The sequence below is a fragment of the Saccopteryx bilineata genome, chromosome 1, assembly GCF_036850765.1.
Source record: "Saccopteryx bilineata isolate mSacBil1 chromosome 1, mSacBil1_pri_phased_curated, whole genome shotgun sequence".
NCBI lineage: Eukaryota > Metazoa > Chordata > Mammalia > Chiroptera > Emballonuridae > Saccopteryx > Saccopteryx bilineata.
The window spans coordinates 397,917,307-397,944,430 of NC_089490.1; the positions used below are offsets into that span (position 1 = coordinate 397,917,307).

Below are 27,124 nucleotides of genomic sequence, written 5' to 3' on the forward strand. Positions count from 1 at the left end.
ACCTCAGCATTTCCAGGTCGACGCTTTATCCACTGCGCCACCACAGGTCAGGCAAAAATTTATTGATTTTAGTGAGAGGGGAAGCAGGGGGAAGACAGAACATTGAGATGCTCCTGTGTGCCAACTGGGGATGGAACCGGCAACCTCTGTGCTTCTAGATGACGCTCTAACCAACCAAGCTATCCAGCCAGGGCTGGATATTCTTTTAAACAGTTTTATTTGTTCATTGATTTTAGAGAGAGGAAGAGAAACATTGATCTGTTCTTTTATGTTCCCTGGCCGGGAATCGAACTAGCAACCTGTGCATATCAGATCCGTGCTCTAACTTGGTTATTTTTAAGAAATGATTCAAGAGCCCTTTACCTCCCCCTTACCTGCTTCAAGGAATTCAGAAAAACCTGCTTAAAGGAAGGGAACTATCACTTTAGCATCCTAAGTCTGGTAGGCAGAGAGAAATCTTGCAACAAGTCTGTTAGGCTTCCCTGTGTTCCATTGTTTCTGAGTTGCCAGGCAAGAATTTGTTTACCAAATGTTTGCTCTTCCTCATTTACCTGCAAGTTGCCTGCACTCTCTTTGAAGTCCCAAACCCCTGCCTCCTTTTCCTTACTCCAGAACAGCATGGAAACCTGAAATACCTGATTTGTCCTCGGGTCTCACATTCTTAGGAAATCCCTTATGTACATATATAATAAATCTGGTTATTTCCTCCTAGTAATCTCATTCAATTTGATTAGACCAGCCAGAAATTAGAAGAGTAAAAGGAAAATTATTTTTCCTCTCTACACCCCTTATTTGGTACAAGTCATACAAGCAATCATTTTTCCTAAAAATAAAAATACTAGCTTTCGTCTGGCCAGGCGGTGGTGCAGTGGATAGAGCGTCGGACCGGGATGTGGAGGACCCAGGTTCGAGACCCTGAGGTCGCCAGCTTGAGCACGGGCTCATCTGGTTGAGCAAAGCTCACCAGCTTGGACCCAAGGTCGCTGGCTCAAGAAAAAGGTTACTCAGTCTGCTGAAGGCCCACGGTCAAGGCACACATGAGAAAGCAATCAATGAACAACCAAGGTGTTGCAACGAAAAACTGATGATTGATGCTTCTCATCTCTCTGTTCCTGTCTGTCCCTATCTATTCCTCTCTCTGTGTTTCTGTAAAAAAATATATATATATATTAGTTTTCTTGTAAAATGGTCTCTAAGATTTGTGGTCAATGAAATGGAAAAAAACTATTCTGTCACTAAATCAGTGAGAAACATTTTATTTGATTTTAGAGAGAAACATCAATTTGTTGTCCCACTTACTTCTTATGCATTCATTGGTTGATTCTTTTATGTGCCCTGACCAGGGATCAAACTTGCAACCCTGGTGTATCAGGACGACGCTAGCCAACTGAGCTACCCTGCTAGGGTGACAGTGGGAAATTCTTTTAAATACTGCTAAAGAGAAGCAGCCACATGACCATATAGTTATTTCTATCCAAGACAGACTCCATCAGCTCTGGTCACCACTATCACCTCCTAACTAAAATATTGTTGACATAAAAAACATCCAAACCTGTAGAGAATTTTTTGTTTGAGCCAAACTGAGGACATATAACCAGGGATCAAGTCCTCAAATACTCTAGAGAATGGCAGTTTTGCAACTTATTTTAATTTTTTTTTTTATTTATTTATTCATTTTTAGAGAGGAGAGAGAGACAGAGAGAGAGAAAGGGGGAGGAGCTGGAAGCATCAACTCCCATATGTGCCCTGACCAGGCAAGCCCAGGGCTTTGAACCGGCAACCTCAGCATTTCCAGGTTGACGCTTTACCCACTGCGCCAGCACAGGTCAGGCGCAACTTATTTTATACATTACAATCAAAGATGTAAGAAAAGTGCATGAAATCCACTGGTGGAGATTAAAGAGGCAGGAGAAAGCATAGCAAGGAAATCTCTAAGACTGGATAAAAGGCAAAATGGAGAGACACGTACTTTTACAGTGGTGGGCACAGGAGAGTTAGTAATTCTAACATTTACAGCACAGACAGTATGTGGGAACACGGTAACAATGAAGGGTCCTGTGGTCTCCTGCTCTGGTGCCTGTGGCTGTGCCTTCCAGGGGTAGGAAAAGAAAATTACTCTGACATTTCAAAGGTATGTTATCCTAAATATATAAGAACAAGGGACAGAGCTCACAGCTTACACGCTGACCTCCATAGGCCTAAGATGTGGCTCCCCGCTATGACATGCCCAGTTAGGAATTTGTGACCAAGACCATCCTGTGTGGTTACTTTCTAACAGACCTTGTCAGGTCTGCTACCCGGGGCCCTGAGCTCGGCAGGTTTCCTGCATAACCTTGTTTGTTCCTCTATGAAAACCCGAGCATCTAGCAAGCTGCGGAAAGTTTGCCCTTGCCTGTTCTCTGAGACTAGACGAAACGTCAGGCCCCCAGGCTCCTAAGGCTCTGTTTTTCAGGCTAGAACTATTGATAGAATGTAAAAAAACAAGTTATTTATCATTTATCTCTTTATTGTTTTTCCTTTTATCAAAACCTGTCATAGCTGGGGGCCAAGAGGAAGTAAAAAAAATTGTCACAAATATGCCCCCTCATCCCCAGTTAGTCACCCCCCTCCCCCACCCAGGGCTCAGGCCAACCCTGGGCACACATGATCATCTCCCCCGACCCTCAGCCTTCTCCCAGCAATAAATACAGGTGACTGTGATTCACTGAAACCACAACTGATTTCTCCATCTTGAATGCCCTCCAAGGGGACAAAATAAGTTTAATGCCCACCCCCACTTAAGTGGAAACTCTTTCTCCTAAGGGACAGGGGAGGTAGAACTGCCCCTGTCAGAACTGCAGCAGCTCTAGAAGGAATGGAGGAGAGGACAGGCTGGAACTGAGGGAAGGGAGGGAAGAGAAGAGGAAGTTCTTCAGCAATCTCACTCCTTTGATCCATTCATCTGTTAGCAGGTAGGGGGTGATCCCAGTGTATCAGTGGGGCGTAAAAAGGGAAGCAATGACATCAAAAAAGTCAGGAGGAAGAAATAAAAAGAGGGAAAGCAGTCTAGTGGGGAGGAAAGAGGAAGGATAAAGGAGCCCTAAAGCTCACTGCCCACAACTTCTTCCAAAAAGTGACATCGACACATAAGAGGCATGAATGGATAGGGTCTGGAGGATTGAGGTCCCCCAAGGAAAGAGAAGGGAAAGCAAGGGCTCCGTGGTCCCCAGGTTTTCACAGGTGAATGTGCTCCAGATAGAGCAACAGAGTGTGGGGGATGAAGGGAGGCTTGATGTCGATGAGTGGGAGAGGTCAAGAGATCACAAGAGGATTCAGAGCCCAGTGACTGCCTTCTCATCCTGCCCGGACGTTGGCAGAATCTGGGTATTGGGATAAGAACGATGAAGTCTGGGGAAGGTCCAACTCCAAGGATGGAGGAAAAGTAACTCTCGTCACAATAGCACCCCACCCACCCCCGCAACATCCCTTGGGTTATCGCAGGTGAATACTCCAGTCGGAGGCCACATTGACACCAGGCTTGCGCAGAATCAACACAGAGGTCTCAGGGTCATGCTGGAAGGACAGGCGGCTTTCGGGAGATCCTGGTGGAGGAAGAAGAAAGAGTGCCAGTCATAGCAACAGGCTATAGCATAACAACTACTTTCCTACAGGCAAGGTGCCCCCCACTCTGCCTCTGCTTCCCCCCCATCCTCACCGGGACCCAGATCACTCCCTCACCTTTTGTCTGGAGTACCACAGCTGCTGGCTTTCCAGTCCCTATTATCACCACCCGCTCGATCCAGACAGGTGTCTCAAAGTGGCCCTTGGGGTCTGCTGAGCTGGAGGGAGCAAAAAATGGATGCCCAGCAGGGAGAGAGTCAGAGCAGAAGGAAGGAAGAAACCCAGAGTAAGAAAAGGGTACAGTGAGCTGTAAGCATCCCTGAAGCTCAGCCTCCTTCAGGCTACCAAGGCAGAACGGGCACCTCATTACCTGGAGACGAGGGTGTTGCCCGAGAATGAGAATCGACGCAGCAGGAACTCATGGCGAGTCTGATAGTTGAACGTGTGCCCGTCATCTAGAAAGAGCTCTCCTTGAGCTGTGCCCTGGGGAGGAGGGACAGGTGAGAACCTGAGCCCAAGAGTGTGAAGGGCCCAATATCAGGGGACTGGATCCTGCAGGCAGAGGGCAGAAGAGGCTCCCTGCCTATGCCCTCACCTGGGGGCTGAGTGCAACGAAAAGAGTGATGGGGTCATCCTTCATACAGTCTGAAGAGCGCCGCACTCGCAGCCACCGAGGTACAATTGTCCCTCCGCGCTGGAACACAGGGATCTAGGGCAAGAGCAGTGCTGGGATAAAGCTGTCCAACTGTCCAGCGTGGCCTTGCAGCATCTTCTGCTTTTGCCCATCTTGGGTCCTGGACTCCAAAACACACACTCTCTCCTGTTCCGGAAACCTACAGGTAGATGGAGCTGGGAAGTGGGCCAGGCATACTCACACTGCTCAGAGTTACAGGAAGGTACAGGGTCTGGGGACCGTGATGTTTCTGATAGCTCTGAGTGTCATACCACACCTGTGGGCGGCAAGAGAAATATCTGGTCACTCACCACACAAGACCCCATCCCAATTACTGCATTTGGCCTCCCCCACCCATTGTTCCCCACCACACCCTTCCTTAACTCACCTCCCCTTGGCCAGGCAGATAGACCTGCACGCCATGAGCCCCCGAGTCCGATACAGGGTGTACCAGCAACGCGTCCCCTAAAACACACCAGAATCAACTTGGAACTAAGGAGACAGTTCCCAGACAGGGAGCGCCTAGCGCCTGCCTCCCAGCACCACCAGCCTCACTCCTCCCTCCCCTCCCTGTGCATCCACAGACTGTCTCCCACTCTGCTTGCTCCTCAGCCCACCCACCACCAAGTGTCCTCCCCGCTGCTCACCAAGCAGGAACTGATCATCTATACTGAAGGTGGTCACATCCTGAGGATAATGCACCCACAGGGGCCTTAAAAGGAAGACAAAAAAGATACTTGCTCTTTTCACTGATGTAAAAGATGCTACCCCCCAAAATTGATAAAGATAGCACAGGGGTAAGACCCAGGAGCTCACAGCCAGACAGCATGTGTGGAAGGGCTCCAAGCCTCAGCTATGCACCCGCACCTTAGTCAAGGGATCCAAACTCCTAAGCCATCTCCTTGCCCCTCCTGCCCTGTCCCCCATTGCACAGCAGCCTTCCAAGAGGCCACTGCGTTACCCTGGCCTGAAAGGCCCTCCAGGGTCAGGTCGTACCTTTCCCGCCTCACTCCTACCGCCCCCTCTGCTTCCTCACACCTGACACAGCCTGCTTTCTTCCTGCTCCTGGGACACAACAAGCTCACGTCCACTTGAGAATTTCTGCACTTGGCAGTCCCTCTGTTAGGAACATTCTTCCTCTATATCAGTGGTTTTCAACCTTTTCATACTTGGGGACTGGTGAAAATAGAATTATTTTAGGAACCATTAAGGCAGAAATCACCCTGATCATAAGCAAACTTGACTAAGATCATGGGTCTATAATTTTTTTTTTAATTTACTGATTTTTAGAGAGAGGAGAGCAAGCAAGCAAAGGGAACAACAGGGAGCATTTGCTTCTTGTATGTGCCTTGACCAGGCAAGCCCAGGGCTTCTAACTGGTGACCCCAGTGCTCTAGGTCAGCACTTTATCCACTGTGCCACCACAGGGCAGGCTGGGTCTGTAATCTTCTATCAGGGTGGTTAACTCTTTTGTGGGCAGCCGGTTGAAAAACACTGCTCGAGGTCACAAATATCTGTCCTAGTCATCACTTAGGCATCATTCACGTTGCCTTCTTCTCAAAAAGGCATTTGTGGAAACTAATTCCATTTTCCTCTTCTATTTTTCAAAGAGCTTGTCACAACTGGCAATGTTCTTACTCATGTATTTGTTTCCTCTCAAGAATGTTCACCTGATCAGGCAGTGGCACAGTGGATAGAGCATCAGACTGGGATACAGAGGACTCAGGTTTGAAACCCCAAGGTCACCGGCTTGAGCACAGGTTCATCCAGCTTGAGTGCAGGCTCACCAGCTTGAGTGTGGGCTCACTTACTTGAGCGTGGGCTCACTGGCTTGAAGCCCAAGGTCACTGGCTTGAGCAAGGGGTCACTCGCTCTGCTGTAGCCCCCCAGACAAGGCATATATGAGAAAGCAATCAATGAACAACTAAGATGCCTCAAGGAAGAATTGATGTTTCTCATCTTGCTCCCTTCCTGCCTGTCCCTATCTGTCCGTCTACCACAAAAAAAAAAAAATGTTCGTTCCACAGGGTAGGACACCTGTCTGCCTTATTTCAGGCTCTGTGGATAGTGAGGAATAACGCCTGGCATGTGCTAAGCTCTCTAATATCTATCGCTGTTCATCCCCACTGGTCTCGGCTTATTCCTGACCTTGAAACCAGATTTCCCTCCATTACAAGGCCGTAGTGAGTGAAGAAAAAGGCCCAGAGATGGAGTCCAGTCCCCAGTGTCCCCCAGCCACCTCAGTCCAACTGAATGCCTCACCTCATGACAGGAATTCCTTCACGATGGGCCTGATAGAAGAGAGTGTACCAGAAAGGCAACAAGGAATATCGCTGGCCCAAGGCATCTCGAATTATGTCGCGGTACTGAGATGGTAGCAGCCATGGCTCTCGCCGCCCAGTGTCCAAGTGGGCGTGTGCCCGGAAGAACGGCTGGTAGGCACCCATCTGGTACCAGCGCACAAGCAGCTCCGGCTCTGGGTTCTTGAAAAAGCCGCCCACATCAGCTGGGAGAGGAGAGGAAGCAAGTTGGCAGAGGGTGAAGAAGAGCTGCTGCCTAGGAGCCCCCAGACCCCATGCTGGACTCAGCTCTCTGTCCATGCCCAGGTTCTGCGCCCTCAGCCATGTCCCTCTCCCTCCAAACCAAGGACCATGAAGTCTTCTCCCTCTCACCCCCACAGAAGGAAAGTCCCACCAGCCCCATGCTGAGACACATAGGGATAGAGATCTTCAAATGGTCCCATTCAGCAGTGTTGTCCCCTGTCCACACAGCTCCTGAGGAAGAGAAGAGGGAGGGAGCTTCACACAGTGCAGAGGCTCAGCCTTTTATACAGCTGACCTCTCTGACCTGCCACATCTGCTCCGGGGCCCCCAGGGTCCTGCTGAAGATGGCAGAGCACCAGAGCAGGCCTCCCACCCCCAGCTCCCTTACAGTATGGTGGAGGGGAGGATGCAGACGGCAGCTCCCGACGACGGCTGCATGAACAGACCCCTCAGAGAACCAGGCCTAGTCCACAACCTCTGCCATCTGGCTTTCACACCCTCTCCCTTAGCTCCCCTCTCCAGATCTTACCATAGCGCTGGGAGCCAGCAAAGAAAGCCCTGCTCAGAACAAAGGGGCGCTCTACCCCCCCAGAGCGCTGCACCAGTCCATCAGCAGTCGCCATGTGCTGAGTGAAAACAGGAGAGAGAGGAGGGGTAGTGAGGAGCAAAAGCCAGCTGTCATCTGTTGCAAGTCCCTGGACCTCAGTCCCTCCTCTCAGCCCCTTACCACATAAAAGCCATAGATGTTATGCAGGTCACGGTGCTCCCAGCCCCCATAATGCTGGGCATCCTTGAGCATGGTGACCTCAGGACCGTTGAACACAGATGGTTCATTCATGTCATTCCACACATAGAGGTTGGGAGCTGAGCCCTAAGAACATAAGGAAGAAAATGGGGGCAGAAGGACAGAGGGAAGGAAGAAGTCAAACAGTGTCAGTCAGAGAAAAGAGCTTCTAGGAATCCAGAATGATGCATTTCTCAGGGATCATCAGGGCCCCCGACATATTAAAGGGAACCGATCACAGCAGGGTTAACATGCAGAGAACAACCGACTCAAGGAGGCATGGTGGGAAAGACAAATGCAGGACAAGGGAGAGGCCTGCGTACCTTGTACTTGTCAAAGCCGAACATGCTAGCCCACCAGGCCCTCATTGCGGGGTTAGTGAAGTCGGGGTAACTAGCTGCGCCTAGAAGTTCAAGGTAGCTGTCAACCGCAAGTGGTCAAAGGGTCACTATGCATGTCCCTGGTCTTCCCGGTATCTTCTCCCTCAATTCTGGGCCTGTACCACTTACCTGGCCAGCACCAGCCCTCGTAGTCTGAGCCATCCCGGGTTTTAACATACAGACCCTGGTTCTGCAACTCTTCATGGACGCGATAGCCGGGGTCCACCTTGATGTGGGGATCCACAATGGCGACCAGCTGGGAGCGAGGAACAACGGTGGTCAGAGCTCTCCCAGGCTACTTACTATGCTAGAAGACTGACCGTGGCTGTCGTCCTCTTACTTTCCGCCTCTTGGAAGCCAACTGCTCGAGCATGGTGAGGGGCTGGGGGAAGCGGCTGGGGTCCCAGGTGAAGTACCGCTTGCCGTCAGCATGTTCAATGTCTAGCCAGATGACATCGCAGGGCAGGCTGTGCTCGTCGAAGCCCTGATTGACTTCCAGCACATCGGCCTCATCCCGGTAGTTCCAGCGGCTCTGGTGGTAGCCGAGGGAGAAGAGCGGGGGCAATGCCTGGGTCCCTGCAGGTTCAGTGAGGGACTGGAGTCACAACGGAATCAGGCCAACCTGGGGCCCGTGGGGACACCCAAAAATTGAGGGAGATTTATAAACTAAAGGGAGGCTGAAGGCACAGGACTTCTAAAAATGCAGTCACTCCTCTCAAAAAGACAAAGGCCAGAGGGAGGCTGCCAGCTGGCGGAGCAGGGAGCCGCACCTGTGAGACTGGCATACTGCCGGAAGACGTCGGAGACGGAGGGCCCGAGCAGCAGGAAGACGTCGATGATGCCGCTCTCCGACATCCAGCGGACATCTGTCTGTGGGGTCTCCCCGGAGCCCTGCAGGTAGTCCAGCATCTTCCCAAACAGGGTCTGTAGAGGGGACCAGAAAGGTCCAACACCCAATTCTCCTTTCCCAACCCAAAGACAAAGCAGCAAGGTTTTCCTCAAAGTCTTCCTAACACTGGCCCCTAATGAGTCGCTCTGAACAGCGGAAATGTCACCTCCTCAGTGAGGCTTTCCTGGACACCACCAACTAAAGCACAGCTGCCCTTCTCCCCACTTGACTGCTGTGCTTTTTTCTCAGCAGTCAGCCCCACTGAACCATCTGCTGTCTTCCTCCCGGAGTGCGGCCCTCTCCTACTTCAATGAGCAATATAGCCCCGCACCTAGAAAAGTACCTAGCATGTACTGTGTCCTCAGCGACAGACATACTGACAGTAAGTGCAGACACAAGTGTATTTTCTGGAAGTGACGGGAAACTCAGTCTGCGCACCAGGCCCAGGACCCCTTCTCTCACCCCGTTGCAAACGGGCTACCCCACCGCCTCACCTCTTCAAAGCTAACGCCCAGCACATCCATCTGTCTCTAGGCCTAAAGAGTCCCTCCCGTCCTGCTCCCCTGCCTGTGTGCTCACCTTCCCGGCAGTGTTGGAGGATATGTCCACCCAAGTCTCTGCGGCATTGAGCCAGAAGACGCCCAGGTCCCGACGAGGGCTGTGCGCCAGGAGCACAGGGACGGCCCCGTACAGGGCCATGGGGTTGTGCAGCTCATACTGGAACACATCCAGGTTGTAGAGGCGGTACGGCTCCCCACCCCTGAGGGCAGACACACGAACTGGCCCCAGGCCCGGCACAACAACCTCATCCCACAGACACAGGTAAGAGATGAGAACTGGCCACTCTACCCTTTCTCAAAGAATTTTCTAGTCTCTAAAGATGACCTGGGCACAGCAAGTGATCCATGCCTGTCTAGAGTATCCAATCTGCATGCACATCTCCCACATTTCTGACCCCTCTATCCCCCAGATCCTGAGGTCACCATGGGACTCACTCAGTGACCTTCAGCCTCAGGCTGTCTGCATGCTCAGGGATCCCATACACATGCTCCATGCCCGGCAGAGAGAAGTCCAAGCCCACAGACGTGGGGCCTGGAAGGAAAGCAAAGGATGAGCTCCAGAGCTTCTGCCTGGCGAGCGCCCCCTGCCCCCTGCCCCCTGCCCCCTGCCCAGGGCTCTCCCAGCCCCTCACCATACGGCTTGCTGTCAGTGTGAGTTTTGAACGTCTCCTCCCAGGCTCCTGGCTCACTGCTCTCCGCCTTGCCCTGAGTCTCTTCGGGCTGCGAGGAGGAGAGTGAACCGCTACCCCGTCACACACCAGTTCTCTCTCCTCCCCTCCCGTTTTCTAAACCACACCACAGATAGGGAAACTAAGCTCAAGTTCCTTGAAGGCCTTTCCCCTCCCACCTCCCAGCCAGCCCTGTGCACCAGCCACCCAGCCCACCGACTTGCCTTGTCACCATCCCCAGGTGTTTCCTCGGGCTGGGCCCCATCGCCCTCGGCTGGCTCTTTTGATCCTTGCCTGGAAGGTAGGAGAGCTGTCTGCTCCAATCCAGAGGGGGCAGGGACGAGGGACTAGTGGAAGGAGGGGTGAGGGGATAGAGAGCCCAGGGTCCAAAGGAATGAAGGCATTGGATGTTAAAGCTTGGAGCGGGACCCCCAGGGAAGTGTGCAAAGGAAGGGGAGAGATGAGAAAGGGAAAGGAGGAGCAGCAAATGCCACCAGGAGGTGCCTCTGCCAGCACTCCAAAAGAGACAGGCAGGCTTAAGAACCTGGGTTCGGAATGCCAGGCCTGCCCTGCTACCTCCACTGAAACACTCTGGCCCCAAATGCCCCCCCTGGGCCTCAGCCTCCTGACCTAACAAGGGTTCTGCAAAGGGTCATACTATGAACAGGCCTCTGCAGATATGTGCAGGAACTCAAACAAGAGGTTGTGCCAAAGAATGCTCTCAAGGGCAGCTGGCAAGCAGCTCTGCCCAGAGCATCAATGCACCCCAGCTGAGAGCCAGGAACCCCAGCGACAGGCAGCATCTCTCCACCCCTGGCAAAGAAGCTCCCTACATTCCTTAAGGACCTCCAATATTGCATTTTCCTTCTCCCAGTCAGGAAACAGAAGACAGGGACCAGATACCACAGAGCTGGAGAAAGAGAGATAAATGAAGGGCAGGACCCGAAGGGTCTGGGGCACCTTCCCCTGGGGGTCAGAGTGAAGGGTGGGTAAGGGCAGATGAACACATACAGTACCAATGGCCATGATTTACCTAGAGAAAATGTTCTTGATCTTATCCCAAATGCTACCGAGCGTGACACTAACTTTATCCGAGAAACTAGGGCAGGAGGAGATGGGTAGGGAAGGGAACAAGGAGGCACAAAACCAACACAAAAACAGAAACATAAAAGTGAGTTTCAGTGGACAAACTTCCAGAGATGGGGGGGTGGGGGGGGAGGAAGAAAATAAATCTGAAAAATGTGATGGTGTGAGAAGGGGAAAAGGGAGAAGCAAACCCAGGCAGGCCTCTCAGAGGAGGTGCCCAGGGTAAGCTCAGGGATAAAAGTGACTGCCTCCTGGTCTTCCGAGGAAATGAAGAAAACTACAACCCAACCTGCTTCCTACCTCCCTGACAGCTTCTCCCAGGCCTCGGCCCCCACCTGACTGTCCTGCCGCCCTGTACCTCCCAGGGACTCAGTGCCAGACCCACAACACCCCTAGGCTCTTTCGCATGAGAACACCTTCAGTCCCAACCCCGTACTCACGAGACCCTGGGGGCCCTCTGATGCTCAAAAGCCAGGAGTCCTCGGGCATTGACACTGAGCAGAAGGCTGCGGTCCTCTAGCAGGTCAAGGCGGAATGGCTGTGCTGTCAGGATGATTTTATAGGGCCCCCCAGCCACGGAGAGCTCCACACTGTTGTCATCCCGGCCAGAGACAGAAAGCCTGGGAAGGAGATCCAAAGGGATATAAGCAAGTGCAAAAAACCAAGAGTGCAGTCGCGACCCTGCAGAAGGGAGGGACCTATTAGAGCTTTAGGCAATGTGGTGACAGTACAGAGACAAACTTACCAAAGAAACAAGACTCAGGAATATTTAGAACTTTGAAATATAAGAGGTGGCATGGCAGCGCAGTGAGGTCAGGAGGAGTAAGGAGAACTATTCAATAATGAAGATGAAAGACAAATTTTCTGGATAGGAAAAAATAATGTCAAATTTCTACCTCATATTATATACAAATATCAACTCTAGACAGATTATGACTTAAAATTTCAAAGTAAAATCTTTGAGGCCCAGTGCACGGAAGTCCCGGGTTCGATTTCCAGTCAGGGCACACAGGAGAAGCGCCCATCTGCTTCTCCACCCTCCCCTCCCCTTCTCTCTCTCTCTCTCTCACTCCATCTTCCCCTTCTACAGCTATGGCTCAATTAGTTCAAGAGCACTGGCCCCAGAAGCTGGGGATGGCTCCATGGAGCCTCCACCTATTTAGCTTGGTTCCAGCATGGCCCCAGATGGGCAGAGCATTGGCCCCAGCGGGCATTGCCAGGTAGATCCTGGTCAGGGTGCATGAGGACTCTGTCTATCTCTCCTCATCTCACTTGGAAAAGAATAAAATAAAATAAAATCTTTGAAGAAAATAAAAATAAATATTTTTCTGACCCTGTGATAGAGAAGGATTATTTAAACACAACTTAGAAAACGCTATCAGCAGAAGTTAAAAGACTGATACAGCCTGACCAGGCGGTGGCGCAGTGGATAGAGCGTCGGACTGGGATGCAGAGGACCCGGGTTCGAGACCCCGAGGTCGCCAGCTTGAGAGCGGGCTCATCGGGTTTGAGCAAAAGCTCACCAGCTTGAGCCCAAGGTCGCTGGCTCGAGCAAGGGTCACTCAGTCTGCTGTAGCCCCTCAGCCAAGGCACATATGAGAAAGCAATCAATGAACAACTAAGGAACCACAACGAAGAATTGATGTTTCTTATCTCTCTCCCTTCCTGTCTGTCTGTCCCTATCCGTCCCTCTCTCTGACTCTCTCTTGTCTCTGCCACACACAAAAAAAAAACCTTACAAATTCCAGTGTATCTATAAGGACAAAGAACATAAAAGGAAAATAAGCGTAGGTGGCAACAACCATTTCACAGACCGGTAAGCCAGAATGACAGATCAACATACGAAGAAATGTTCAGTATCGTTAATAAACTGGGAAGACCAACCAAGTAAAGACCACCACATGGTATTATTGTACACATTCTACTGACAAAAATGAAGTCCAACAGTACCAGCGTGGATCAGAGTAGATCACACATGGCTGGTGGGTATGTAAACTGGTAAGCCACTTCAGTGTTACCTTAGAAAGTTGATCATTTACATGCTCTACAACTCTGCCGTTCCTCTCCTAGCTATACACCAAAGAGAAACTCCTGCACAGAGACACGGGAGACATGGACAAGAATGTTCATGCCGGGTAGCTCAGTTGGTTAGCATGCTGTCTCCATACGCCAAGGTTGTGGGTTTGATCCCTGATCAGAGCACGTATAAGAGATAACCAATGAATAAATAGGTAAAGTGGAATGACAAATCAATGTTTCTCTATCTCTGTCCCCTAGCATTCCTCCTCTCTAAATTGATAAATAAAAATTAAAAAAAAAAAAAAAAAGTTCATGCTAACACACTAAATAGCAAAATACTGGAAACAACCTTAACGTCCATCAACATAGAAACAAGTAAGTTGAGATATATTCATACAACATTACATAGCAGTAAAAATTAACTATGTGCAGCCCTGGCTGATTGGCTCAGTGGTAGAGCATCGACCTGGCGTTCAGGAGTCCCGGGTTCGATTCCTGGCCAGGGCACACAGGAGAAGCGCCCATCTGCTTCTCCACCCCTCCCCCTCTCCTTCCTCTCTGTCTCTCTCTTCCCCTCCCGCAGCCAAGGCTCCATTGGAGCAGAGTTGGCCCGGGCGCTAAGGATGGCTCCATGGCCTCTGCCTCAGGCGCTAAAGTGGCTCTGGTCGCAACAGAGAGACGCCCTAGATGGGCAGAACATCACCCCCTGGTGGGCATGCCGGGTGGATCCTGGTTGGGCGCATGCGGAAGTCTGGCTACCTCCCCATTTCCAACTTCAGAAAAATACAAAAAAATAATAATAATAACTATGTGCAACAGAGTTAAATAAAGTTATATGAGCCCTGGCTGGATAATTTGGTTGATGAGAGCATCATGCCAAAGAGCAGAAGTTGCTGGTTCAATCCCAGGCCAGGGCACATACAGGAGCAGATCAATGTTCCTGTCTCTGTCTCTCAAATCGATAAAATAAACATTTGAAAATAAAGATATGTGAAAAAAAGAAATCCCAGAAGATATTATGATGAATGTCCCTATAAAGCTCAAAAACGAACAAACTCACAATTTACTGCTTAATCACAAATATAAAAATGTATATACACGTTATTATATAAAATATACACGTTTATATACACACACACATGAAACAACTGTAAGAACAAAAAGCCCAGGGAATGACTGACTTCAGAATGACGATCATCACTGGGGCAGTCAGTGGTATAAGACAGTGAGAAGTATATGGATGGATTAAATAGAAGATTTATGTTATTTCTAAATTAAACCCTTAAAGCCTAAGCTGTGGTGGCGCAGTGGATAAAGCATCGACCTGGAATACTGAGGTCGCCAGTTCAAATCCCTGGGCTTGCTCAGTCAAGGTATATATAAGAAGCAACTATTGTATATATAAGAAGCAACTATGATTTGCTCCAAAAATCAATAAATAAAATCTAAAAAAAAAAAGTAAAATTAAATGAAACACTTAATACTCATTCATGGAATAATGATGACAGTGAGTTACGACCCAAGAATTTGAGTAATCTTATCCTTGATTCTGAATATCTGAGGAAAAAGAAAAAAGAAACGAGGGGAAAAGAAGTGAAGGGAAGAAGGAACCAACCACAGACATTATACTCCTGGAGGGCAAGGTCTGGGCTTCGTTTATTTCCTCTTATACCCATAGCCCCCAGCCCAAGACCTGGCCCAGGACAGGAAGCAGTTACTGCTGAGTGGAGATTAAAAGGTGAAAGAAAATAAGTGAAATAGAGAAAGAGATCAGGAAAGGTTGAGGTCAGCCATCATCCCACTGAGGGAAAGGTCAGATGCCAAGTAAAAATTCATCAGGAGGGAAAAGGGCCAGAAAGATGGAGAGGTATCTCTGAAAAAGCTTACCGAGCTGTGGGGGGGTCGGCCACCAACACGTCCGGCACACGGTACCGGGGCCGCCGGGGCTCCAGTTCGTCAATCCTAATCCGAGTCATGTTCTTCTGAAGCCCCTGGAGCTTCAGCACCAGCAGCACCTGGGGGGCAGGAGTTTAGATCTGGACTGAGTACAGGACACCACCACCCAATGCCGTCCGCACCCACTCCCTTCAGAGGGGGTCTCCTCCTTCTAGCTGTTTGCCTAAGGGACCTGAGATCAGATTCCTCACAAGGTCAGAGTCCCAAGATTCGGCTAGGACCAGATGTTGGCTATAGGTTCCTCTTTCCTGAATTACCCCTTAACCACTTCCCATTTCCCCACCCCACCAGACTTTTTCTCCCCTGACCTTGGTAACCTCATTGATCAGATGGACTGTGAGGGCATCAGGACCAAGCTGTAGAGAATCCAGCAAGGCTCGGTATGGAGAGAGGCCTGGCCGTACGCTTCGCTGCCTCCTGCCAAGTGAAATGGTTAAGGAGGGAGGGCACCGCAACGTCTGTAGGCCCCTATCACCTGCAGTGTCCTCAGGCTACCCCATCTGCCACGGGTTCCACCCACATTACTCTACACTTCATCCCACTCTCTTAGAAATATCATACTTGCAGAAAGAACTTTCTTCACAGGTCTTAAAGTTGCTTCTATCCACGGCAAGGGTAATTCCCAGGCAGGCCCCTACACAAGCCAGTACCAAAACTGTCCAAGACCTAGGGAGAGAAAGGACAAAAGAGGGAATAATCAGCCCAGGATAGGAAAGGCCCTCACTTTCAGAGGTAAAAGCCATAGCCCTAAAAGACAGTTTAGAAAAGAAGACAGAAAAGAAGGCAGGTGGGCATGGGGCTAAGTTGTCAGGTCTGAGGAGCTGGCTCACTCACACTTTCCCTTCAGAAAGGCAGAGGAAGCCTGACCTGTGGTGGCACAGTGGATAAAACGTCAACCTGGAATGCTGACGTTGCTGGTTCAAAACCCTGGGCTTGCCTGGTCAGGGAACATATGAGAAGTACAAGTTGATGCTTCCCACTCCTTCTCTCTCTCTCTCTCTCTCTTCTCTATCTAAAATCAATAAATATAAAGGTAAAGGAAGTGGGCAGATCTTGGCCTTCAAAGACCCTGGTATTGGCCCTGGCCAGTTGGCTAAGCAGTAGAGCGTCGGCTTGGCGTGCGGGGGACCCGGATTCGATTCCCGGCCAGGGCACATAGGAGAAGCGCCCATTTGCTTCTCCACCCCCACCCCCTCCTTCCTCTCTGTCTCTCTCTTCCCCTCCCACAGGCTCCATTGGAGCAAAGATGGCCCAGGCGCTGGGGATGGCTCCTTGGCCTCTGCCCCAGGCGCTAGAGTGGCTCTGGTCTCGGCAGAGCGACGCCCCGGAGGGGCAGAGCATCGCCCCCTGGTGGGCAGAGCTTCGCCCCTGGTGGGCGTGCCAGGTGGATCCCAGTCGGGCGCATGCGGGAGTCTGTCTGACTGTCTCTCCCTGTTTCCAGCTTCAGAAACACACACAAAAAATAAATAAAAATAATAAAAAAAAAAGACCCTGGTATTGCCTCTGGTTACATCAGCCTCTCAGAAGAAAGAAGCAATAACAGCCAGCCCCCAGGAAAGTGGTGATACCCCTTGTATAAAAAAAGAAAACAAAGCAAGCCATGCTTTTCTAGGGGGAAAGCAGTGGGTGGAGCTACAGTGAAAAAGCTAAAGATGTACTCTCAGGAACCTGCCGGTCACAGCTGTTAGGGTCCCAACATTCCTAGTACCCCAAGTACCCTGCTCCTCTGATCTCTACTCCTACATCTTCAAAATAAGCAACCACTATCACTACCTAAGCCTGAAAAAAATAACAGTAACTTGTATTGAATCCTAACATACTCACAGGGGCCTGGCTCACTGCTTTCTATCCCCGGTTCCAACTTGGCCTGCAGTTTTTTAAAATGTCAATGTCTGGCTCTCATCCCCGCTGAGCCTGATCTAACTGCTTTGAAGAGGGGCCTGGGCATCAAAATTTTTTAAAGCTCCTTAAGCAATTCTAATGTGCAGCCAGAGTTCAGAATCACCTCTTTATCAACCCTACCTTCTTTCCTTTTGTTTTCTTGGCAACTCTAGGGTTGAGATTTTTCCCAGATGGGAAAATTGAGGCATTAAAGATTCAGTAATTCATCCACTAAACAACTAGTAAGGGGTGAAATGGGACTGCACTCAGCTCTGCCTGATTCCAGGGCCCACGTATTTCATGATGCACAAATACAGCACACCAACCAGCAGCAGGGCCTGACTCATTGAGGACCGTCACCCCAAAGTCTCATAAACTATCACTTCCCCGATATAATATCAAATGACAGATGAGAGATTTAACACGCTTACTTAAACAAGTTAATTTGATAGATATATTCATTCATTCTAAGTATATCTTAAACAGGGGTTCTTAAACTTTAGTGTCTGTTAAGAATCTCTTGCAGCCTGACCAGGCAGTGGTGCAGTGGATAGAGCATTGGACTGGGACGGACTGGGACACGGAGGACCCAGGTTTGAAACCCCATGGTCACTGACTTGAGCATGGGCTCATCTGGTTTGACCAAGGCTCACCAGCTTGAGCCCAAGGTCTGACTTGAGCAAGGGGGTCACTTGGTCTGCTGTAGCCCCCTGGTCAAGGCACATATGACAATTCAATCAATGAACTAAGGTGCCACAATGAAGAATTGATGCTTCTCATCTCTCTCCCTTCCTGTCTGTCCGCACCTGTCCGTCCCTCTTTGTGACACACACAATCACTTTCAGTTCTTATGAAGATTCTCAAAGCCCAGGGATTTGCGTTTTAAACATGCTGTTCTGCCCTGGCCGGTTGGCTCAGCGGTAGAGCGTCGGCCTAGCGTGCGGAGGACCCGGGTTCGATTCCCGGCCAGGGCACACAGGAGAAGCGCCCATTTGCTTCTCCACCCCTCCGCCATGCCTTCCTCTCTGTCTCTCTCTTCCCCTCCCGCAGCCAAGGCTCCATTGGAGCAGAGATGGCCCAGGCGCTGGGGATGGCTTTGTGGCCTCTGCCTCAGGCGCTAGAGTGGCTCTGGTCGCAACATGGCCACGCCCAGGATGGGCAGAGCATCGCCCCCTGGTGGGCAGAGCGTCGCCCCATGGTGGGTGTGCCGGGTGGATCCCGGTCGGGCGCATGCGGGAGTCTGTCTGACTGTCTCTCCCTGTTTCCAGCTTCAGAAAAATGCAAAAAAAAAAAAAAGCAAAAATAAATAAATAAATAAACAAACATGCTGTTCTGGCCCTGGCCAGTTGGCCCAGTGGATAGAGCGTTAACCTAGTGTGCAAACTCCCAGGTTTGATCCCTGGTCAGGGCACACATAAAAAGCCACCATCTGCCTGACCAGTTGGTGGCGCAGTGGATAGAGTGTTGGACTGGGATGCCAAGGACCCAGGTTCGAGACCCCAAGGTCGCCAGCTTGAGTGCAGGCTCATCTGGCTTAAGCAAAAAGCTCACCAGCTTGGACCCAAGGTCGCTGGCTCCAGCAAGGGGTTGCTCGGTCTGCTGGAGGCCCACAGTCAAGGCACATATGAGAAAGCAATCAATGAACAACTAAGGTGTCCTAGCGGAAAACTGATGATTGATGCTTCTCATCTTTCTCCGTTCCTGTCTGTCTGTTCCTATCTATCCCTCTCTCTGACTCTCTCTCTGTCCCTGTAAAAAAAAAAAAAGCAACCATCTGCTTCTCTTCCCCTCCCTCTTCCCCTTCTCTCTCTCTTCCCCTCTTGCAGCCAGTGGCTCAACTGATTGGTTCAAGTGTTAGCCTGGCACTGAGGCTTGGTTGCTCTGAATGTCAGCCTCAGGCGCTGAGGATTGCTCTGACGGCAAGGGGGTTGCGGGGTGCATGAGAGTGTCTATCTCCCCTCCTCTCACGTAAACAAACAAACATGCTGTAGCAGGGATTGATGCAGCTAGTCTTAAGAGCTTCCAAATAGGGGAGAAAAATACAAACAAAAACACAAGCTTTTTCTACTTATTAAAACTGTGCAGGCCCTGGCCGGTTGGCTCAGCGGTAGAGCGTCGGCCTGGCGTGCGGGGGACCCAGGTTCGATTCCCACCCAGGGCACATAGGAGAGGCAACCATTTGCTTCTCCACCCCCCACCCCCTCCTTCCTCTCTGTCTCTCTCTTCCCCTCCCGCAGCCAAGGCTCCATTGGAGCAAAGATGGCCCCGGGCGCTGGGGATGGCTCCTTGGCCTCTGCCCCAGGCGCTAGAGTGGCTCTGGTCGCGGCAAAGCGCCCGGAGGGACAGAGCATCGCCATCTGGTGGGCAGAGCGTTGCCCCTGGTGGGTGTGCCGGGTGGATCCTAGTTGGGCGCATGCGGGAGTCTGTCTGACTGTCTCCCCCTGTTTCCAGCTTCTGAAAAATACAAAAAAAAAAACAACTGTGCAATGTGCCTGACCAGTGGTGGCACAGTGGATAAAGCGTCAACCTGGAATGCTGAGGTCATAGGTTCAAGACCCTGGGCTTGCCCAGTCAATACACATACAAGCAGCAAGTTGATGTTTCCTGTCCCCATCCCCATCCTCTCTCTCTCTCCCTTCTCTCTAAAGTCAATAAATAAAATCTTTTTTAAAAAACAAAAAACACTTTGCAACCTGCTAATAGGAAAACTTAAAGAATAGGGCCTACTATAAACATTGTATCCAGCACTAGCTTCAGTATGTACTTGAAAGCCAAAGGGAAAGAAAATCACCAGAAAGGTCACAATACAGTAGGCCCTCCAGTTCCAGAAGAATACACGAATCAAGCCAGGCTAGATAGAAAGCTGGGGAACACCAGATGTCTCAGTTTAATACCCGGAGGAGGAATAAGCAGTGGCAGACATGCAGAAGAACTGCTACCACAAAACTCAACAAGGCATGTGACACAGGTTCTGAGTGACGGCAATACGCACCCTCCTACCCCATCCCACTGAACCCATGTCCACCTGCCCAAAACAGCAGTAACCATAAGTACAGTGAGTTAAGTACCCTCTGGAGTCCTATTTGCACAGCCTATAAAATGGCTTTGGAGCGGTGCCAAGTGGGATAGGATTTCTAAAAGATCTTTCAGATGTGACCTGTTGGAAGACTCTAAGAACTCCGGGGATGCCTTGAATGCCCTTGAGCCAGAGGTGGTCCAAAAGCTAAAATCAGGAATGAGCCACAGGGCAAGTCGCACCCGTTTGTTTATTGTTTCAGATCAGAGGCTTACAGAGTTGATTCACGACCCACGCTTTTTTCATTGCTGCCGACAGTGCATGCCTCTCCCATCCCAGCACATCCGTTAGGTCCTGGTAAACGCTTTGTGGAACTGGTGACTCTTTCGAACCGCTTTTCGGTAATATGAACTCGAGAGCGCAGGCCAAACCGATTACATGTGGTGTTTGAGCAACATCATCCAGGCAGACTGTCAACTTTCTGGATCCTGCCCCAGCCGTGCCCAGCAAGCGTGAACAACGAACCAGCCAGGGCTGGTATCCACGTGAGGGAGAAAGGGCAGGGCAGGGTCTGCAGCTCTGGGGAAGGGGTAGGGGAACAGGCAAGAAGGGCAGCGCAACCGGGAGTGCCGGCTGCAGGATGCGTCCCCGGAGGCTTGGCCCAGTCTCGCCCCCCGCCCCGATGGCTCCGCGCACTGCAGGAAGGAGGCGGCAGCGTTAACCGCAGCGAGCCGCCGAAGAAGGGCAGCGGCTGAGAGCGACCAAAGCCAACAAGAGCGCACGGCTACGGCCTTTTTGAGCCGCGGAGCCGGAGCGAGGAGCACCAAAAGTATGGACCCTCAACGCCGCGAGGATCTACCGCGAGGTAGCTGGGGGCGCTTGAGGCCGCCGCCAGAGATACAGAAAGTCCTCGCGAGGTCGGCGGTAGAAGAACCTTACGAAGACATACAAGAATAAGAGATATGGGGCCTGGGGGATCTGGGGGCGTCCCGGGCGCGCCCCCGGTGCCGGACTCCTCACCGCCTCCTACGCGCAGCCAGTGCCGCTACCGCCGCCATCTTGCGCCGGGTTTGCTCTTTGACCCCAGCCTCCCTTCCCCCTGCGCGGGTTGAGCCACGTACCTTAGTGCCCGCCCCTTCCGGCTTTCGGATTGGCCTGGTCACGGCTGGCTGTCGCATTGGCGGAGCGCGCACTAAACGCTCGTGGGGGGCGGGGCCTGAGGGCGGAGGCGGGATTGTCCAGAACCCGGCGCTGTCTAGCTTTGCCGGCTCTAAGCATGAGACAGGCCCTGGGCAGTTTTTCTCAAATCGCCAGGTTTTATTTAGAAAAAAAAGGTAGGAGGAAAAAGTGACAGCGCTCTTTACAATAGGTCTTAAAAGAGAACCCCCCCATCTTTCTGCAGCACCTGAGCGCCGTCTCATTGCTCAAACATCCACGGCTTCTAGAGCGTGGTAAAGGCTATGTCCCTTGTCGAAGTAGAGTGGACGGTGAAGGTGCCTGGAAACGGCCAGAGAAAAGGCCCAAGCGGTCAATGTTGCGGTGGAGAACACTGTGCAACACAGCCAGATGAGGCCCACCCTCACCTCCACCCTCTCTGGAAAAGTCCCGGATGAAGCGGCCCCGCTCTGACTGGAAGATGAACTTCTGGGGCAAAGGCCCATGCTCCCGGAGAAAGCCCCAGACACTGAGCAGCAGCAGACGCACTTCAAAAGGTGCCAGTTGGCTAAACACCTCATGCATATTACCCAGGGCTGGTGGCAAGAGGCTACCCTCAGCCATGACAGCCACCAGAGTGCAGGATGCCTCCAGGTGCCAGGGGGAGTGAGCTGTATCAGGGTGACGAGAAGCTTCCCAATGGCCCAAGAGGGCGGCCAGCAGCCCCCGCAGTAGCACGGAGCAGTAGCACAGAGCTGGGGGAGCAGCTGCTACCAGCTTTAACAGCTCAAAGAGTAGGGGTTGTTCCCGGAAGCGCCGGCCAATGCGGAGATCCCGCTCCACAGTGGCCCGGGCATGCTCCTCAGGGGGCCAGGCCAGCTCAGCACCAGCTGCATCAGGACACACATTCTCCACCAAGGTCACTGCCACAGCTTTGGCTGCCTCTGGGCTCAGGGTGGGAGCCCCCCAGCAGTCCCCAGATTCAGTGCCCCCAGAGGCACTGCAGCAGTGCACCAAGAGGCTGAGGAGGCTCTGGGTGTTATAGATCACTTCCTGCTGATTTTGTGCCTGGACAAACTTGGGTGGCTTTAGGCCACGGCCGATGACTCCAGCATGGAAAACAGACCAAATCCCTCCAGGACCGGGTACAGCTGCAGTGTGCCGCCGGTTTGTGTCCAACAGAGAGGCAGATGCCAAAGAAGCTGAGACAACTGAGAGAGTCTCATTGTCCCCTTCCACTTCTCCTCCAAAAAGTTCTGTGTTGCCCCGATGTAAGGCTCCTTCAACTAGCAGCTGCAAAACAGCCTTAAGCCCTGCAGGCGAGGTCTGCGAGAGGCGGGTAAGAAGCTGGGAGGCCGATGCTACACCTGGGGGGCCATGCAGCCTCAGAGAGGCAAAGAAGCGATGTACTCCAGCTCTCAGCAGTCCCAGGAGTTGGGAGGGAGACAGGCCTTCTGGAGGAAAGGGACAGATGGCCAAGAGAGAGGCAGCAGCTTCAGCTACCTCCTCCTCAGGATGTAGCAGGAGAGGAGCCAAGTCAGATAGATGGGCTGAGGCAGACTCCCCAAACCGGGCCCCCAGGGCTGCAGGGCCCTCACCACCCTGCTGTTCCCACCCCACTAGCAGGGCCAGGTTGCGCAGGAACCGCGCTGTGAAGGGAGGCTGCAAAGTCCCTGCATGCACTCGAGCCAAACAGCTTCGGAAGGCCAGGGGCAAGAGACCAGAGAGACTGACCACCAACCCAGCATATAACTGGGTGGCCAAACTCAACTCTTCGGGGCTTCGGGCCCGGCTCAAGAGATGGCCCAAGGCCTCAGGTCCACAGCTAGGCCGAGTATAGACAGAGAGCAGGCCCAGGAGCTGGTGTTGCCACAGGAAGCGCTTCCGTTCCAGTCGCAAAGTCTCTCCACATAGCTCTCCAACATGGTTTCTTAGCGAGTCTAGAAAGGGCACAGGGCGGGGGGGTGGGGGTGGGCCCAGCACCCCTTCCCCAGGAGACCCTCCCCGGTGATGAACCAGTTTTTGCAGATGTAGCAGCAGCAGCTGAATCAACCGGTCACAGGCCTCACGCACAGTATCTGGCACAGCCAGACCCTGGGTTGTAATGACTGAGGCAGGCATGGCTGTGTCCACCAGGAACTGCAAGAGGCGGTAGGCACCAGCCCCAGAAGCCTGGCTCACCAGGTGCACAGCCAGGTTCAGCATGTTGTCCAGCTCCTCTCGGGCGAATCCCTGCAGGTGTTGCTGCAGCTGGCTCAGCACAGCTGGGGGCTTAAGGCAATCCACCAGCTCTCCAGAGACTGTACCCAACAAAGCTGGTGACATGACCGCCAATTGCAGGAGGAAAGGAACTGTGGCCTGAAGGGAGGGATCCCCACTCCGGCCCCCAGTGCCCCCTGCCAAGCTATCATGGAACATTCGCAGGAGCTCCCGTCGAATGCTGTCTCCGTGACGGGAAGCGAGGTGCCCTAGGATGCCAACAACTGAGGCGATCTTGGGTACCCGCTTTTCCCCAGCGATAGCAGGAGATCCAGGGAAAAGGTCTGTAGAAGGGATGTGAGAAGAGCTTCCACCACTGCCACCAGCTCCACCTCCAGCCCCACCATGAACACAGAAGTCTTTAAGGCCACAGGAGAGAACTCGGGAGATGATGGTGCCAGGAAAAGAGGAGCCAATGTGCGCCACAACCCAGTCAAAGTGTGGGGAATGCTGGACAGAGGTATCTAACAAAGCATCCACGCAAGCATCTGGGCAACTACCAATGAGTGCCGAGAGGCACTGAACATAGATGTCCATTAATGTGCGTGTAGCCCGACAGCCCATCCATAGCTGCAGCAATTCGTTGAGAGAGCCAGTGGCATGGGGCACACGCTGGTGCTGGCCCGAGTATGTGCTGCTTAGTTGCCCCATGAGATCAATGGACCATGCACTAATCACAGGTGCCCAGGCCTTTGGGTTGGCCCGGATAAACTCAGACAGCACCTGCTGCACTTCCTGCACCACATCCTCTAGACCAGGTCCCCCAGCAGGGACATGGGAGGGTGCAGATGGACGGAGATGAGGTGGGCCAGCCACAGGGCTTTCATCCAGGGCAGCCAGGTGGGCCCGGACACTCTCATCAAAGACACCTCGCAAGTGGTCAAGCACAGCAGCCCGAGCAGGTGGCAAAGAACGGAGCAGGAGAAGACCACAGCGAGCATGTTCTCGGGCCGAGAGTTGGTGGCCCAGGATGGGGTCAATACCAGTCAGAAAAGCCTTGATTTCCTGGGACAGCTCCTGAGCACTGTAAGAAAGAGAAGCAATCTTAGTGTGTTGGAGACGTTCGGCAAGTTACATCCCCCCGTGAGCCTGTTTCTTTTCATGTAAAATAGGGATAACTGGATTTCCCTCATGAAGTAATATTCATAAACCACTTAAGCACTGTATCTGTTTTACACTAATTCCTCAATAAATGCAGCTACCTTTCTTTCAATAGTAACACCAATATTAGATAACTCTGAGAATGTGTCAGGTACTTTATAAAGCAACTTATGTGTATTATTTCAATCCAGACAACAGTCCAATCAAGTAGGTACTATTGTGATCCCATTTTACAGATAAGGAAACCAAGTTTAAGTAATCAAACTATAAGATCCAAAAGGGTAGTAACCATTTCTGTACTCTTCAACAGTGAATCTCCTTCTATGGAGGTGCCTGGTACATGAGAAGTACTCAATACATTTTTGTTGAATTGAGTATACTTTGTGTTCCTATAACATCTGCTCTAAAATGACCTCTCCAACTTTACATTTGCCACCATAACACAAACATTCTGGATTTTACTCTTAATGGAAAGAAAATCATAAGGTCAAGTTTGGCCCTTCCTAAGGGCTCTCCCCTCCTACTACCTGTTTCTTCTCACGTTCTGCAAAAAGCCTAAGCATCCAGTAAATGGATTCCACATCAACAACCACCTCCCCAGCACCCTCAACGTGCCTAGGAATCAGGGTGTCCTGGGGCACAAACAAAGCGTGTCTTTCAACCCTTCCCCTCCCAAAACATAATGGGTTCAGTCTTGGAGGTTCAGTGTTATGAGAAGAGGCAAAACCCCCTTCCTCTTATTGCCCTTTCTGCCAAAGAAGACAGTACCCTCTAGGGCACTGACTGTGCCATTCCTCTCTGGATCCTCCAAAAACATCCCACTCTAAGGTGAGAGGAGTGTCTCCGCTGGAAGACAAGGGAACGGCTAGAAGGAAGCATTCTGTAGGGTTCTGGGCCTGGGTTCTCAGGGAGTCTCCATGAAGTCAGGGGACCCTGGGAAAGGGGCAGGGCAGTTCGCTTCCCAAGAGTTCTGATATCCCCAACTCTTTAGAGAGGAAGGCCAGGATCCGGGGTACCTAGGCATTGAGGTTTAGAGGGAGGCAGTACCGAAATCTTGGAAGTGCGGGCACTGGAGCCCAGAGTTTTGGGGAGGCAGTCCCTGAATTCTGGGAAGACCCAACCAGGAATCTCTGAGAACCCTGACGGGAGTTCTCCAGGCAGGATCCGGGTTTCTGCCGAGAAGGCTGGGGATCGGCGCGGGACCGCGCGGTGGGGGAAGATGACAGGGGCTCTGACTACCTGAGCGGCGCGGGACCGTGGGTGGCCGGGGCAGGCCCGGGAGGCCCTGGGGCCCCGGGAGGGTCGCACAATGCGGACATCCCGGAGCCCTAGCCCGAGCCCGAGGCGGGAGCAGCGGAGCGCAGGGAGCGCATGCGCGCTGACAGGAAACCTGAAAGGGACGAGCGCCAAAGCCTCTCAAGAAAACCAACCCGGCGACGCCCGCGACTCTCCTACATTGGTTCCGCACTCTGCCGAGGTCCCAGAGCAAGACTGCAATGACAGCAGGAAACGGACCCGCCCTCAACGCAACCTTCCGCCACCCACCTACCCCGCCCCCGCAAAGGGGCACTGAGCCACAGACTAATGCTAGCTGCTGCCATTCCCTGTTGGCTTTATTTTTCCTAGAGCCGAAATTACAAAGTGTTCCACTTTACTTTTTTTTTTTTTTTTTTTTTAATGAAGCACTAGGAAACATTCTATTCAAGAACAGTAGCAGCTGCCTGCCCTGACTGAATAGCTCGGGTGGTTAGAGCACGTGGGGAAGTGCAGAGGTTGCGGGTTTGATCCCTGGTCTGTAAGTCTCTCTTCTCTCTGATTTTCCTGTGAGCTGGCAGCAGCCCTGTCTGGGCTCACGTCTGTCTCTGTGAGAGTTCTCTAGGCTCACTTCTTTCGCATAACATTTTCAGACAGCCAAAGCAGCCCACCTAGGCTCTATCCTTTTGCTTCTTCTATCCTGAGCCCTTCCTTTTTTCTTTTTTTTTTTCTTTTTCTTTTAGATTTTATGTACTGATTTTAGAGAGGCGATTGAGAGTGAGGGAGAGAAAGGGAGGGGGTAGTGAGAAGCAGTTGCTTCTCATTATGTGCTTTTATCAGGCAAGCTCCGGGGTTGGAACCGGCAACCTCAGCGTTCCAGGTGGAGATTGTATCCACAACGCCACCACAGGTCAAGCCTAGGTAGGCCCTTCCTGTATCACTGTCCCCAGCTTTAATAAACATTCTCTCTCTCAAAAAAAAAAAAAAAAAAGAAAGAAAAAAGGACATCTAAGACCAGGTAGGATACTGCTCTCAATTGTGGAAGACTAAAGAGACACATAATGTCTCTTATTACAGGATTATTACAGCATCATCTAAGCACAGAGGTTGCTGATTTGATCCTCGGTCAGGGCACATACAGGAATAGATGTCCCTGTCTCTGCTCTCTTCCTTTTTCTCTAAATCAATAATAATAATATAATAATAAGACATAACAAAATGCAGTATGTGATCTTTGGCCCCTTGAGGGGAGAGAAAATAGTGATAAAGAACATTATTAGAACAACTGGAAATTTTGAAT

At 51.6% G+C, this 27,124-nt stretch overlaps 2 protein-coding genes across 5 annotated transcripts; both read right to left on the reverse strand.

The window, feature by feature from the left end:
* Positions 1–3,226: 3,226 nt before the first annotated feature.
* GANAB (glucosidase II alpha subunit) lies at positions 3,227–21,165 on the reverse strand. 4 transcript variants are annotated; one of them, XM_066251740.1, is made up of 25 exons: positions 21,076–21,165; positions 15,720–15,824; positions 15,467–15,575; positions 15,090–15,217; positions 11,624–11,803; positions 11,131–11,196; positions 10,322–10,391; positions 10,062–10,149; positions 9,865–9,961; positions 9,449–9,629; positions 8,751–8,904; positions 8,321–8,556; positions 8,110–8,236; positions 7,924–8,003; positions 7,544–7,687; positions 7,346–7,442; positions 6,946–7,047; positions 6,536–6,779; positions 4,921–4,985; positions 4,662–4,738; positions 4,476–4,550; positions 4,196–4,309; positions 3,971–4,083; positions 3,718–3,818; positions 3,227–3,581 (listed from the first exon to the last, which is right to left on the reverse strand). In XM_066251740.1, exons 1-25 carry the CDS (start codon positions 21,111–21,113, stop codon positions 3,472–3,474), a joined length of 2,901 nt encoding a protein of 966 aa, XP_066107837.1. In that variant the 5' UTR covers positions 21,114–21,165; the 3' UTR covers positions 3,227–3,471. The 4 variants fall into 4 exon arrangements, with proteins under 4 accessions (XP_066107837.1, XP_066107836.1, XP_066107840.1 ...); XM_066251739.1 differs by lacking the exon at positions 21,076–21,165 and adding an exon at positions 20,331–20,983; XM_066251743.1 differs by lacking the exon at positions 11,131–11,196.
* Positions 21,166–21,357: 192 nt separating this feature from the next.
* On the reverse strand, positions 21,358–25,948 carry INTS5 (integrator complex subunit 5). Its single transcript, XM_066251738.1, has 2 exons — positions 25,810–25,948; positions 21,358–24,493 (listed from the first exon to the last, which is right to left on the reverse strand). The coding sequence occupies exons 1-2, from the start codon at positions 25,887–25,889 to the stop codon at positions 21,514–21,516; spliced, it is 3,060 nt and encodes a 1,019-aa protein (XP_066107835.1). The 5' UTR covers positions 25,890–25,948; the 3' UTR covers positions 21,358–21,513.
* Positions 25,949–27,124: the final 1,176 nt, after the last annotated feature.